At 45.4% G+C, this 15,858-nt stretch overlaps 1 protein-coding gene across 4 annotated transcripts in view; it reads left to right on the top strand.

Annotated features, from left to right (window-relative positions):
- LOC115775922 (ral guanine nucleotide dissociation stimulator) overlaps positions 1–15,858 on the top strand; it is a 63,393-nt gene that overhangs the window by 38,187 nt on the left and 9,348 nt on the right. For all 4 annotated transcript variants that reach the window (XM_030723443.1, XM_030723446.1, XM_030723445.1 and 1 more), the window contains exons 2-8: positions 10,167–10,471; positions 11,121–11,195; positions 12,147–12,340; positions 12,610–12,734; positions 12,926–13,141; positions 13,227–13,330; positions 13,430–13,514. In XM_030723443.1, coding sequence (XP_030579303.1) covers positions 10,167–10,471; positions 11,121–11,195; positions 12,147–12,340; positions 12,610–12,734; positions 12,926–13,141; positions 13,227–13,330; positions 13,430–13,514 — 1,104 coding nt within the window. The remainder of the gene's footprint in view (positions 1–10,166; positions 10,472–11,120; positions 11,196–12,146; positions 12,341–12,609; positions 12,735–12,925; positions 13,142–13,226; positions 13,331–13,429; positions 13,515–15,858) is intronic.

The raw sequence follows: 15,858 nt of genomic DNA, 5'->3' as shown, positions 1-15,858 counted from the left end.
CCCCTAACTTTGGAATAAAACAGGAAAAACTGAATTCCAAGCTTGATTAACCCTAGGACATGGATGTGAGGTTTGTAACACTCACTCTCACTTTCACATGGCTGAAAATCACCCGATGTCAGTGTTAAGGCTTAAGTTGGTTTTTGAAGGAAGAAAAACAGTGCAGTTTACCTGGGACAGCGTTCAGGGGGTTAGGGTCCTAACCCGGGGCACCAGGACAGTCAGCTTTCCTTCCTTACAGAAAAGCTAAGGCCTTTTCTTTCTATACTGCTAGTTTAAGAATGTAGCATAATTTATTAGTGAATTTATATCTTAAATTATCAGAAAAGAATTCAGCTAAGACTTTAATATAAATGTAGTAAATGCTGAGGCCTTCTTTAGACCCCCCCCCACACACATACTGCAGGTAGACGGGGTGGCTGCTGTCAGGCTGCAGCAGAGTTTACAGGAAACCTGACAGATCAACCCGCCCACCATGCTTTTTACTTTTTACTGGCCCGGCTGCTGTTTGCTGTTAGCAGCCCGTGCAGTGCTGTTGGCACCTGGTGTCGTAAACATAACATCACAGAAATGGATCGACACGCTACCGATACCCAATCCAGCTTCATGCATCCGGATCGGACTGATTTTCACCCCAGATATCAGATCAGTGCAGCTTAACAAACACACACCTCCAGTCATCCATCTTGTGTTTGTAGCCGTTGCTATCCCAACCGCACAGCAACCGTGTGAATGCAAACAGAAAAAAAAGCCCTTGACAGTGAGGGCATCTCCCCAGTGGGCAGCTACCCTCCAGGGGTACTTAGAAGTGTTTGGTTTTAAAAGTGCAGAGTGACGGTGAGCCGAGAGTCTCAGAGCTGCTGAAACTGAACCTACAAACCTCGTTCTTTCTGTTTGTCCTCGGAGCGAACGGGGACTCAGCCTGACTTGTGAGCATTGCCACATGAACATTATGATACTGCAGCTTAGCTCCGGCTGGCCCCACAAACACACTCAGAACCAAATAAACCAAAACTGGACAGGACACAGTGCTGGATTACAGTTTCCTCTCTGCATGTTTCATAGTCTAATTATATCCCCGTGACCCAGATTTACTGTGAAGAAAACATGGCTTCGGTCAGCTGTCTGTGGCCTGAGTGGAGGGGGGCATTTGGGATGTGCTCCTAGTTAAGACAGGCTCTGACAGCTGGAAGTTTGTCCGAGTGTCGCGGTGAGAAACGGGAGCCGGTGCGTCCGACTGGGCACAGAGGAGCTTTTGTTCCTCGGGTTCATTTTGGAGAGAGCGAGCCGAGTGGCTGAGTGCTGGATCCGAGCAGCAGACAGAAACTGGAATGTGAAGGCCAGACGCCTGGAAAAATACTCCATTCTCCAGCTTCAGATTTCCGGATTCTGCACTTGCTGTCTGCCTGGTGCGGCGTGTTTTATCTGAACCTTGAGAGAAATGTTGGCATCACTGTAATCTGTGCAGGACCAATATTGCATTGTTTTATTTTGGCAGGCTTTAGAGGACATTACTAGTTAACCAGCTGACTGGGATCCCTCTGCGGCCTTCGAAACCTCGCAGGAGCCTGTGAGGTGAAGTTTGGATTTTGGTGCAAATGGTGCTTTTAAGGCACTGACAGGTTCCCCGTTCAGTTTACTTTGTGTAGACATTCACATCTTTTTCTGTTATCAGCTGCAGAACAACAGTCATTAGCCTGGCAGAGACACAAAGCAGACGTGAGCCTGTGACGTTTAAAGCAGTTATTTTGCTTTACTGAGTGAGTTACAAAGTGGGTCAGAGCAGGAGAGAAGGTTCTGGAGGGATTTGATTTAATTCGGTGGGATTAACTGGGGGTGGGGGTGGGGGGTGGAGGTCTTTACTGCGCTGTGCGTGGACACAGCTGAGAGGGTTGTAGAGGAGCGACATTTAACCCTCCCACAGGACAAAATTATCAGTTTGTCATCATTTGGGGTTTATTTTGGTTTTCTAGCCTTACCTCATGTTTCTGCTGGTATTAGTTACCCTCTCCTCCTCCTCGTCCTCCAGAGGCTTCAGCTGTGCTGAAAGATTATCGTTAGAAAATGGAGTAACTGTGATAGCAACAGTTGAGTGATACTGAGGAAAACCTCGAGCTACAGCTAGTAAGTGGACCTTGAGGCTGTGCTATCATTGATCACATACTTCTAACTAATCTACCAGCTCTTTGGTTTGGCGTTTAGCTCCTAAAGTTTCTATGAAGGGCAGCTGTCCTCCGATTCCCGCAGTGTACAGTGATGCTTTCATTGTTTATTTTGGAACTTGGAGCCACAGATGAGAGAAAAAGATCAGCTCCAGGTCCTGTTTCAAACACATTTGCTTGTTCTGGAGCCTTTCCACATATCAGATGGTCCACATCAGCAGAATGAGTTTGCTCAGTGGAAATGTGGACTTTTAAACTTTCCATGACACCAAACATCTGCATAAATATGTGCAAAAGCGCCAGAGTAAACAAGAAAGTGGACTTTGAGTTGAGCTTGTCCGATTCAGGGTGATATAAATGACTGAAACCAAGTAGCGCGGATATTTGAGAAGTTTTACAATCAAATTTAAGAAACAGACCAACCAAATTACTGTGTCAACAAAGATTTATGGATATGAAAATGAGTCCTGTGTGATCAGGATCAGCATTAGAGGCTCATTTTCCCAATAAAACTGTGAGCATGCATGCATTTTAGTGATTAATAATGACTGACAAAGCCAATTTAGCTGGATTAATCCTTTTTCTCTCACAGTTTGAGGCAATACATGGGCAGAAATGTCCTTAGCTGAGGCTTAAATCAAGGTTTTGTTTCGGTGTTTAAGGAAAAAATGAAATTTGACTGAGTCAGATTAGTAGAAAGTACAAATAACTTGAAGAAACATGACGCACATAAACTTCCTCCATGGATCGGTCATACACAGTCACTGCTGTCACTTTGAATCTGCACTGACACTGTAAGCAAGCCAACTTAATAAAAAAAAAATCTGATTACAGGAATTGTGGATTGAGGTCATCTCCAAAATCTAATCAGAAGTTCTGTGAACCACGGCCGGGCTGTCAAATTAATTTCTCAGCAAAATCCGTTCGTGTCCAAAGTCAGTTTTTGGCTGGGAGACGCACGGGGACGAGAACGGGCCGTTTGTGGTGTTGGCAGTAAAGAAGGCGTCTTCATGCATTTCTGTTTAAAGATAAGACGCAAAAGAGGATTGTTAACAGGAATCCAAACCAGACTTCTGGAGCTGCATCAACACGTTCGTTTCATTGCTGCTGGCTGCTGTTCCACTCATCACTCTTATTAAAGTATAAACCGGCTTTCCCCTAGCACATACGCATGTACCTGTGGATCTTTCCAGCTTGCTAAAGCATGTCTAATTATATAATCATCATCTTTCATGAGGACACATTGGATTTACTTATTCTGAGCTTAGCCAGTGGAATAACCCTGTGAATTGTTGGCATATTCAGTTTATCGTCCGTCTGTGTCTAAACCCGACTTTATTTTTTTATCCACTAGTAGATTTTTCAAATTGTTATTCTTGCTTTTCACAATAAATTTTAGCTGCTTTTTGCCTCACGAGTATTTGCAACTTAAGTGTTTAAATCATAATTGGATGGATTGCAGTGAACTTTAGCACAGATTCATGGTTCTCAGAGGATACAGCACATCAACAGCTGAACGTTTTGACTTGAGTAGTGAAATATTTGAACATCTGCCTGCTGCACTGTCACAAACCTTTATGCCTTTATGTGTCTTTGCTGACCCGCGATGTTCTCGCTGGCCTCCAGATTCACATGTTTTTGTTTTATGTAAATGTTTCAACATTTTCCACACACACAAAAAAATCCTGTGGTCTCCGTGAAGAGCAAAACAAATGTTGTTGGTCAAAGGTGAAGTTTGTATCAGAAAGGCTGGGATGGCCTCTCAGGACATGTTTGTTTGGACTCCAGGATGAACTGATTAGTGTGTATCGATAAAGGTTGAATTCTTGTGCTATATCAGGAATATTTGGATGGTTTCTCAGGTTATCTGGCACACACCTTTAATTGGCCTCAAGAATAAACTGATTAGATTTTGCTGGTCCCTCTAATCCATCCACTGTCATTGAATGTGCCGTCAGGAATACCTGGAAGCACTTGAAGTACAAACGGCCCCATTCAAATCTCTACATCCTGCATAAAGAACGCCCGGAAGAGCTTTCAGTGTGTTTGACACAGAGAACCTCGTGGACTCGGAGATGAACTGATTAAAATGGGATGGTCAAAGGTCACAGGACACCCAACAGCTGAGTGTTCACGGTGCTTAATCGCTAAATCGAAACCAAGCAAAGCAGAAATATTGGCATCGACTCTCTGACAAACTACGTTAAACATAAGTCGGCCCCAGAAATTCTCCATCCCAGTTAGTGAGCTCTTACAGAAGAAGTGCTCCATTTGTGTCCCGATGCTCAGAAGCATGCAGTGGAAGACAGAGTAATGACTTTGGTACATAAACAAGCTTCTGCTGGCGGAGACCACCCCTGCCTCAGTGTTTAGATGGCTACACCCGCCTCCCCTCTGCTGTCTCTTACCCTGCTTCCAATGATCTCACCGCCTTTCAGCGTTCATTGTTAGCGAGGGGAAGTCGCCGGCTTGTGCCGCGGAGTTGAAATGGACGCGTGCTATTGTTGGCTTTGTTCAGTCGCTGATTGTTTTTGGGGGGAAGGTTTTCTCGTCAGTTTCTCTTGATCTGCATTTAGACTTTGCCTCAGAGGGGATTTCTGATGGTCACTTTCGAAGCAGGTGTGTTTGCTGTTGATGAGCTTAATAAGTTTGCTCTTCCGAACACACTCCCACAGCGCTCGTCGGCCTTGAGGGGATTTGGCTGAGCCTGAGGGTTTACTTCAGCACTCGTGTTTATTTTAGTCTGTTCCTGTGCCAGTATTTATAAAGACTGTACACTATCAGATATAAAGAAGGAGGATTGTTATCTGAGATAAACTTTTTTTTTTTATGTTGAGATGTGATTGTCTTTGGGAACAAATGAGAAGGTCAGCCAGCTGTGGTTGGAGGGTTGGGAGTTGATACTCGACTCTAACGTTTAATTTCAATAGAGAATCAATCCTGTTTACGTCTGCTTGGCTCATTAGAAGTGGGGCCATTGTTCCTGTTAGGCCTAAGAGCTTTAAACAAAGGTTTTATTTCTGATCAGCGACATGGGCTAGCAACCTGTAGACTGAATTTCGTACCAGTCGTCGCCTCCTTGATGCCACTGGTTCCAGGCTTTGATTGAAGTACTCATGAATCCATTGAAGTACTCATGAATCCATTGAAGTACTCATGAATCCATTGAAGTACTCATGAATCCATTGAAGTACTCATGAATCCATTGAAGTGAGCAGCCTGTAGTTAAAGTAAAAGTGTCCTAGTGTTTTTCCCTGCACAAAGTGAGCCTTTGATGGGTGATTATGCAGGTGAGCATCATTGGACCACATATAGTTAAGGCATTACAATAGTTCGTGCTGCATCATTTAATAGAAATACTTGTATTTTCCCTAATATAATTGGCCGTGTAATGAATGAAAACACATGAAATGAAGTTCTTCTAGAAGCAAACCTTGGAAATAGCCGAGGAGCCTTTCAGTGGTCACCGGTTCAGCTTGGCTCATTAGAAGTGGGGCCATCATTCCTGTCAGTGGGAATGTTTTTAATCCAGGTTTATGGTTAGGATTGGGGCACAAAAGCCAGAGTTTATTTGGCAAGCGGGAAAATTGGGACTCAAATTGCTGAAAGCATCCATCACAGGTGCTGGATCGACCTTTTATTACTGTGTTCCTGCAGTTTTAACACCAATATTTTAAAAGCCACACACAGAATTAGCAGTCAGATCTGAGGGTTTAAGTTATACCTAAATGATGGTTTGGAGCTTTTCCATGCCTCCTCCTTATTTAACATTTCAGGATTCAAAACTACCCAGCAACTAAAAACTGTTAAATATGTAAAAGAGCTGTCTTTAACCAAAGGAGGGGCTTTCTTAGGTATTCTTGGGGTTGGAAAAGACAGTTATCAGCTTCTGTTTGTGCCCTCTGTAAATCCATTAGGATCCTGCTGTGGTACATTTGATGGGAATCTTCCCACTCTACTGTGAGGGTTGAGCCGGAATACCAGGGTAACAGTCAAGCCGAGGAGAACCAAGGAAAAAACGTCACTGTGTTGAGTCTAAATTTAAATGAGCATTAAAACAGCTGTAGCACTTACATGGCTTAATGTTTGTGTTCTTTCCTTCTGGAAACTTCTTTTCCCTGCTTCGTGACTCTTTCCTGACACTTTTACTCGCCTCACATTCCTCCAGCCCACGTATGCATTCACGGTCATTCACAGCCAGGACAGTGTAGGTGAACGTAGATCTGATAAGCGTGTGGAGGAGGCCGTTTCTGGATGCCAGACATTTCCTGTGGATCCTTCTGTAGTTTTGTAAGTTTGTTTTAACGTCGGTGAAGCTCGAGACAGATTCAGAGTACTGTCTGAGCGTTGTTATACAGCTCAGGTATTCATGCAGCAGACGCTCCAGATTATTAGGATTCATGAAGATTAGAGTTCATTTATATCAGTTCTTTCTAAAAATGACAGGAACTGCAGCTGCACTTTGAATAAATGGTTTAATCTGCTGAGGGGGTGAATAGACCACGCTGGCTCCTTTTTAAAGTGGCACTCTTGTGCTTGTCTTATATTTTCTGTCTCTGAGGATGCACATGTAATCCCTGTGATCCAGAGGCCCAGGCTGCAGAATAATAAGAAGCAGAATCGGTTCAGTTTAAACTATATAATCTGCATGCCATATTAATAAGTATCCCAGAATTTAATGTGCCTCAGCGTCTGACACGTCAGGATGAAGAAATCGTGTATAGTTTGTCAGTGGCAGCACTGAGGGACTAAATTGGGATGATTATCTGCAGGAGAGCAGGATTAGAAATAAAAACCTTCCTCTGCTGTGATGACTGTTTAGTTTTTACCACAGAGAGTAAACTGGCTTCTATGTGTGTCTGTTTCAGTGTGCTGCTGCTGCTGCAGTTGCTGGTTATTTGTGATTTTAATGACTAACATGATTATGATCATCTAACCATGCTCACACTTTGTTGATATGAGGGTGGTGGTGTGAGAAGACTCGCTGTGTTGGTGCCGATCTCATTGACTGAGTCAGGATGAAGGAATGTGACGCTAAGATAAATAAAAAGGGCTGCTTCTGGATTTATGAGAAATCCCCCCCCCACACACACAGAACGGCTTATCAGTCCTCTTGTTCATCCGCTGTTATATATTACGATGCTGATTAAATCCAGCTGCAGCTAAAACTGATTTACAAGAACGCTTTTCCACATCTACGTGAAGGCTGAGAGAGGAGAGCCTCTCCTGCTCCTCATCTCCAAGCTTGAGACCTTTGTCAGTTTAAGAGGCGAGTCTTTGGAAAACAGTCCGCGGCTTCCCGGCTCTCCTTTGGTGGTTAACAGGAAATCTCTGGAGCTTTTGTCTCTGCGTGCACCTGCCTGTCTCATCTTCAGTGTTAATGCTCCATCAAAAATCAGTCAGCGCCTCCTGCCCGACCCCCTCCACATCAGCTCATTTGAACTTTAGCATATTTAATGAAGCCATGCTAAGCCATGCATCTTTTAAAAACAAAGTTTACAAGGTGCCTTGGCAGACAAATAAATATAGAATAACAAAAAGGTGGGTCAGTGCAGAGACGCCGGGGCTGGGGTGATGCTGTCTGCTAAAACCAGCATGAAGCTGAGCTGCAGACGAGAGAGCGACTAGCTGAGAGAAAACAAAAGCGTGGGTGAAATCTGGACCAGTGTAATGTGCATGATGCGGAGCAGTGGTTCCCAGATGGTGTGCTGAGGGGCGCTGGGCCTGGGCACTGTTAGTTTAAATGACAAATACAACGAATTAAACATCAGAATCAAACTCTGTCGTAGTTTCTGGATAGCCGGGACCATCAGTGTGCCTGGTGGAGCGGAAGAACTTTGCCTAGCTGCCACAAAAGGACAAAAATCATAAAAAATATAGTATATATAAAAAAAAAAAAAACCTGATGATATTCAGATATTAGTGAAGCTGGTTTGTGCAGGTGTGTCTAGAAATTGTGGCTTTCCCTGTGGTGTGCTTTGGCCCCCAAAAATTTGGAAACCACTGACAGGGTAACAGACGCATTTGTAGCCTGGATGTTTCTGATAATTCACTGAAAGATCTCGTTTTTGGACACCAGGATCATCGTCATCATCGGTCAGGTTTCAGACTCTGTAGCTTCCGTCTGTTGAAGCTCTTTCGAGGCGGCATTGAACTCCTCTGTCTTTAATACTGTTGATCTCTCGGTTATTTTTCTACCAGCAGGGAGAGTTTGGTTTGCATGGCAACACTTACAGGAACAGGCATGAATAGCAGCATTATTCTGGGAATCGGTTTGCCGGATAGAGCGAGGAGCTGCCCTTGAGCGCTGCATTTTTTCAGGGCTCGAGGTGATAGCAGCGCGGCCTCTGCGGTTTGGCTGATAAGAGCCGGTCCTGCTGTCGAGCCTCTCAGCTGCAGCTGTGCCTCGGACATTATACCCTCAGGTTTGCAGCAGTCCAGGGGTCTGCTCATCTGTCACATACACCCTCCCTCAACTGTCAGGTCTCCCCCAGGGTTACTGAAGTTCACCTTCTGTGTACGGGACTCTTGTTTCTTGGGCAAAGGTTAGTTATCCCGCTTAGAGCCAGTAAAATGCTGAAAATGTCGCAGTTTCTTACAATGTAGTCCTACGTCCAGGTTTGCATTATTACTCAGTTAATCTGTCAATTATTGGCTTGACCTTTAATTACACCTGCACATCGTGGCGAGCTTCTCTCAGCTCAGGACTGAGATGTTACCGACTGCAGAAGCAGGCAGTGAGGATTGGAAATGGACTCTGATGACTAATTCTCCGAGGAGCCGTGATAAGTGGCCGTGACAGATGACTGTGGCACGCCACGCTGCATGCCATCCCTCCATTCCTCCACAGCGAGTCACCCTGCTGTAGCTCCTCTGGTTAGGTTTGAGTGTCCTCCTCAGTGCTCAAACAGCTGAGGTTTAGTTTAATCCTGTAATAAAAGGTAATGCAGACTCAGTGTTTCCCACACACAGACTTCAGGTGGCTGGGCTGTCCGGGTAGATTTGGTTATTTATTTTAGCGTTTCAAAAGAAATGTCTGATCACTGAGCAGGTTACTAGAAGACAGTCCTCCTGGCTCTTATTTTGAAATTGCATCACATTGTCCCACTCGGGTTGCTGTCATGATGGCCTCTGATATCATTCAGCTGCTTCCTCAGATCCAGTCACTCTGCAAAGGTCCATTTACTTCAATTAAATTTAAAAGAGACAGACTTCTTTACTGCTGATGCCTCCTGTCCTACGGGGCGGGTGCACCGATGATCTGTCCCCTTAAAGATTATGAACACAGTGCACGTGGGGGTTGCACAGCTGGCGGCTTCATTAGAATTTGGGGTTTTGAAGGAAATGATTAATAAAGCTCTAATTTTACTCTGTCAGAAGTTTTATTTTTAAAGGGTTTCGTAACGCTCTGGCTTCTGTGGCGATACTAATGAGTGATATTTGTGTTGTTGCTTTATGATGATCCCTGCCAGCACCACGGCTCGTGGTTTGTTTCATCTTTGTTTTCTCCTCAATATGAAAACAACAACAACAAACTGCTGCGGTGGTGACGTGCAGTGGCCCACAGAGCCCCCATTCATGCAACAAGCAGCTTGTGTTAATTCCCTGTTTGTGTAAATGCAGGCTGCAGCCTGTATTGTGGTCCCAGTTATCCAGCAAGCTCTGTTTGGTAACAAGCTATTGTTTGTTTGTGCACGCACATGATTCACGAAGTATGACTCAGAGAGACCGAGCAGAACGGAGAAGGCCAGGTCACACAGATGGTCATAATTAAAGGGTTTAGTCCCAGAATTAGATGTCAGACTTTTTTAACTCGACTTTCTTCACGGTAAAGATGGCTTCTCCTCTCAGCCTTCAGCTCCCTCTAATCTGGTCCCCTAAACACTCGTTTGAAGCGCTCGTTCCATCACGAAGAAACCGCCGTGATTTCTAGGACAAAATTTCACCCCGACTTGAGTTCGATGGTTGGAGTAAAATGTTTTATTTTCCTTGTCTGCCTCTCAGAGCTCGACGCAGGAGATCGGCGAGGAGGCGGAGGAGGACGCCATCTTCACCATCACGTTGCGGAAGGTGCAGCTTCACCAGTCGGCCAGCAAGGGGCAGCGATGGCTGGGCGTGGAGACGGACTCCGCCCTGAGCCTCTACGAGACCTGCAAGGTGCGGACCATCAAGGCCGGCACTCTGGAGAGGCTGGTGGAGTACATGGTGTCAGCGTTCAAGGGCAAAGACTCCACCTACGTCACCATCTTCCTCTGCACCTACCGATCCTTCGCCACCACCAAGCAGGTGCTGGATCTCCTGCTCAACAGGTACGGTGACAACGCACGACACACCTGGAGGAAAAACCCACATTTTTCTCCTTCATCCCAACATCAGAGATAAATCGCACTGTAGCAGCAGTGAAATTTAACCAAGTACAGCGAGTCAGGATTTCTTTTCACCAACAGCACACACAGTTGCAGACGGCTGCCTGTGTCTGGACACACTCCTGATTTTAAAGTCTTAATCAAAGCCCATAAAACCCAAACATCACCCACCAATCACCAGTCACCCTCCTTACAGTTGTCATGAAGTGGGAACGCATCCAAAGACAACACGAGATTTTTAGGAAATGTGTTTTAACGTGGGAGTCTTCATCGTACCGAACCACCAACCCTCCGCTTAAACAGATGGCCCCTGCTCAGTGGTCGATCATGTCAGTCAAACTTTATTTGTGTGGCACCTTTCATGTAGGTAGGTTTAGTAGAAAGTGCTTCACAGATGACTGACGAGGTGACAATAAAACAAATAACATTAAAAAAAATAGAAATAAAGGGTACTGAGTAGAGTGCATACCTCACCCGCCCCAAATGTTGTAGGAGATATTGGTCCTGAGGACTTACAGGTGATTATAATTATAATGATTATAATATAAATAAAGGGTTATAAACTGAAGCTGTGGTGTTTTTCTGTTTTTAGGTATGCCAAGCTCCAGAATGTGCCTGCAGCCACAGCACACAGAATCTCCCAGGACGACTGCACAGAGCTGAGAAAGTAAGCGTGCTGCGACCTTCGGTGTCGAGCTGCCAGCATTCATCACCGAGTGCATTCACCGAGCCTCCCCCCCCGACTCCTCCCCAGCTTAAAGGGATCTCCCTTTTTTCCCCTGAGGGGGCTGTTTGAATTCAGGCAGTCGTAAAAATGTGATCAGCCACAGAAAAATAAGCAGGATTCATTTGTTTTCTTGTTCTCTGGTTAAAGTTAAATCGTCACATTCTGACAATTAACGCATATTTCAGTTTTTGCACAAAATATTTTTAAATATTACACATCTGTGCAAACATAATGCTGTTTTCCAAATAGCCTTATTGGGGTGAGTTATTGGGTAATAATCACCTTCTACATCTTTGTGTCTTGAGCCACTTTGTAGACACCCTGAATGCATTATATGATGATGCATAATATACCCTTATATCCTGCCATATCCAGCAGGCAAACAGCTCTCTCAGAGGACCATCTGCAGTACTCAGAGACGCCAGGAGCTCCCAGTGTTTCAAACCTAAACCCATCTAATGCTAATGACTTTACGCTTCCAAGGCTCGTTTGGGGATTTTCAAGATAGCTCATTAATTCAGAAAAACGAGGCATTTACATGTTAGTTTAGATTCAGGTTGAATCAGAAGAATGGCAAAACAGCCTGTGATGACTTCATTGTTATTTAGTGATCATCTGTAGTCTGACGTACTTTAATTCACTCAAACACACCTTGTAGTTTTGTGTAGTTTCATGAATATCTGTCATGTTGTAGGTATGATAAACACAAACAGCTACAGGATTAAACGTGCGTACATCTGTGACCCATCAGACTGATGATCAGGCTCAGTTACATGAGTGTGTTTGACACATGGGTTACATCAGCTTTGTTTGTGTTTCAAATACACATCTGCTCCATTTTACACTTTTTTATATCTTGATGTCTTATATTTTATTTCCTGTGCGTTTCAGCACTGTTTCCTCCATCCTGGGCGCGTGGCTGGACCAGTACTCTGAGGACTTCTGGAGCCCTCCCAACTACGAGTGTCTGCACCAGCTCCTCGCTTACCTTCACCTCCACTTTCCCGGCTCGGACCTGGAGCGCCGTGCCCGCAACCTGCTGGCCCACTTCCACCGAAGACAGCAGTGTGAGCCTGATCCTGATGGTATGAAGGCAGGACGAGAGAGGGACAACAGAGCAGGCAGGGGCTCCAGAAGGGCGGGGGGGGGGGGGTCCACAGTAGAAACTGAAGTGTTAGAATAAACAAGTTGTGCACATTTCAGGTAGCTGTGGGCTCGGCTTCAGTTCAAGCTGAAATATTTGTTGCTGTAAAGGACAAAGAAAAGCGCTGACAGAGGAAAGGTTCAGGAACTGTGTTCGGGGTGAGCTCAGGTGGAGTCAGCTGTGTGAGAAACGTATTTTCATTCTCTTCAGGGGAACACATCGGCTGCCCTTTCGCTACGCAGGAAGAGAGCGGCTTTGAGGATGAGCTTCCTGCGTTTAGTTTCCTGTCGTTTGACCCCATCATGGTGGCCGAGCAGTTCACGCTCATGGACGCGGTGAGGATGTTCCCCTTCCTTTATCAACACATTTAGTCTCTTCAGTTAAAATGATATCGACACCTCATTAAGAACATACCAGACTTTTTCATTTCAGAACTTTACCTACTGTAAGTGCTGTCTGCTCAAAACCTCCACAAGCTGAAGCTGAGCCTTGATTTTTACGTCCCTCCGTCTCTTTGTCCTTCCAGGATCTGTTTAAGAAGGTGGTCCCCTACCACTGCCTGGGGGGGATTTGGTCTCAGCGGGATAAGAAAGGTAAGGAGCACCTGGCTCCCACCATCAGAGCCACCGTGGCCCAGTTCAACTCTGTCACCAACTGTGTCATCACCACCTGCCTGAGCAACCCGACACTGAAGCCCAACCAGAGAGCCCGACTGCTGGAGCGGTGGATCGATGTTGCTCGGGTGAGACGCCCGGTTTGCTGAGTTTGTGCGCTCGGAGCTGAGGCCCGTTTTAGTTTGTTTCTGATGGCATGATTGCTGTTTTTAGGAGTGTCGGATACTGAAGAACTTCTCCTCATTGCGAGCCATCCTCTCCGCCCTGCAGTGCAACGCCATCCACCGCCTGAAGAGGACGTGGGAGGAAGTGTCACGGTAGGTTTCTGGTCCAGCTGTAGGCCCCGTGGAGGGAATGTAGTCCAGGCTGATGGATACGGTTGGTTTTCGTGTACTGACGTCTTCGTCCGCCCGCAGGGAAAGTTTCCGAACCTTCCGCGAGCTGTCCGAGATCTTCTCTGACGACAACAACTACTCCCTGAGCCGAGAGCTGCTGGTGAAGGTTAGTCACAGCAACAGATGTAAACGTGATACTAATGAGGGCTGCACAGTGAAACAGAGGAGCTTCAGAGGGGCATCCTGCCCCTGAAGGAAGAGCTTCACTATAATACGTACAAATGAAACAGTCTGAGTTATATAACAGTACAACATGGCGGCTGAGCAGGTGGTGGGAGGATGCGCAGCTAGGTGACCCTTTACTGTCAGTGTCCTTCCTCACAGCAGCTGCAGACAAACTTCCTGCACAGCAGAACACCTTGTTCCTTGTAACTATTGGTCAACAGGATCCATCCTGGGTGGGCTCTGGGCTGCTGACGGGTTGCTGTCATCGTTACTGTGATTTAGTGGGTTTGACACAGACACGCGTCGACACCTTCGGGGTGTTTTGCAGCTGATATTGACGCATTCGATGGGAAGGCAGCAGGAGCTGATTCATTAAGAAATGTGACTGAGCAGGAAATGAGCTGACAGATCAACAGGCTGCACCTGCTGCTGTTCTCACACAAAGCGAAACACCTAGAGAAAACAAATTCTGCGCTTTGTCTTTACTGTTGGACTCTACTGGACTCTACTGCGCTAACTTTTCTTTTCACAGTTCAAAATCATACTTGTCAGCCTGTCACTGGGCCTTCAGTTCGTCCTCTGTTTGAAACGGGATGTTTTAGCTCCTCCCCCTTTATGCCAGCTTTCTCCTGATTGGTTGCTGCTTGTAAACAGAAGGTTTGAACCACAGCTGGGTGAAGCAGTTGGGACATGACGGTAACTGCACAGACTGCAGGGCTTTCCTGACAATCCTCATGTTTTTAAATTGTCTTCAGCATTCTGATGTTTGACTGGACGTTCATTAAGGCTGCTCGACTGTGGAAAAATAATATTAATGTCAGTATTTAGAGCCTGAAGCACGAGACTGACACTCACTGAAAAACAGCTTAAAATAAAACCTAAAGCAAATGTCAAAGTTGGGGAAACGAAGGTTCGAGCCCTCACAGGCTCACATGCAGAAACCTCGTTATGCTACTGAACTACTAAAAGCAGGACAGTCTGTGCATGTGGGATTCAGATACAATGAACGTGTGTGTGTGTGTGTGTGTGTGTGTGTGTGTGTGTGTGTGTGTGGTGACAGGGAAACATGAAACACGTGTGTATAATTCACCAAACTGAGGTCTGTATTCTCGTGACACTTGTGTAAGATGATCTTTCTTTGCAGTTTAGTCAAAGTGAAGGTTGAGAGTAAATTATCACCTGAGAAGTTTGCTGATGTCATGCTGTGTTAGTTAACACCCTGGGCGTCCACTGAGGGAATCCCTGCTGGCGTCACAGGGAGGAAACCTTTGGCAGGTGTAGATAACAGGTCCAATATGTGAAAGCAGACCTCAGGGCGTCGCCCCCCCCCTCTATCTGCTCGGGCCAGGCTGGGTTCACTCTGCTCGGCTGGCTCGAGTTGCACGAAGCTGCAGAGGCCTCTGGGCATTACATCACTCGGAATGTGCGAGGAACGCCGAGGAGGTGGATTTCCTCCCACTTTTTACTTTGAGGTCATGCAGATGTTTTATTTTTTCCTCCAAAAAGAGTTTTAAAGATCTAATCGACTGTAACACATAAAAGTAGTACAGAAAAAAAAAAGTGGGAGCTTTTGGAGCAAAACATCCATGAAGGGAGGTTCCCACTTAATAATCGCCCAGCCTCCCCCTCTCTGATATTCACCCCAGCTGCATGCATGAGACACTCTTTACATCACCAAACAGCAGATGTCTTTTTAAAGGGCAGCGTCATCATATTTAGAGCCAGTAAAAACTGTTAGGTGTGAGATACGCTGAGGTTTGAACACAGAATCTCATGTTTGAAAGCTCATATAAGCAATGAAAAGACAAAAATGTCTAAAACTGTCTCGGTGCTGTGTAAAAGTTCGGTCCAAACATCACATGTTCTGCTAGAGCTCCATGCTGTTTTTGAGGAAGCTGAACTGCAGTACGTATGTATTAACAATTTATCATGAAAGTTACTTGAAATATTTGAAGAAAATTGGTTGAAAGATATTTTGTTAAAGCCAAAATAATGAACACCTCAAACAATCAGAGGAATGTAATTACACAGGTATGAACAAGAATCCCACCGCAGATTTAAAAACACTCAGAAGGACGACAGGCTGCAGGAATTCAGTGCATTAAGTTCTGAATGAATTGCACTCTCTGTTGTAGTGTCTTTTTATTATGATGACTGAAGGAAATGTGAGAAAAATCCAGAAATGTTGGCGTGCTCTGACAATGACAAATGTTTCAATAAAGTTGGCCTCTTTTTTTTGGCCACAGCGGCTTTTATCGGCAGTGGAGGGAGACAGGAAATGGGGG

The sequence above is a fragment of the Archocentrus centrarchus genome, unplaced genomic scaffold (assembly GCF_007364275.1).
Source record: "Archocentrus centrarchus isolate MPI-CPG fArcCen1 unplaced genomic scaffold, fArcCen1 scaffold_26_ctg1, whole genome shotgun sequence".
In the NCBI taxonomy this organism is placed as follows: domain Eukaryota; kingdom Metazoa; phylum Chordata; class Actinopteri; order Cichliformes; family Cichlidae; genus Archocentrus; species Archocentrus centrarchus.
This window is presented reverse-complemented; position numbering and strand designations above follow the sequence as displayed.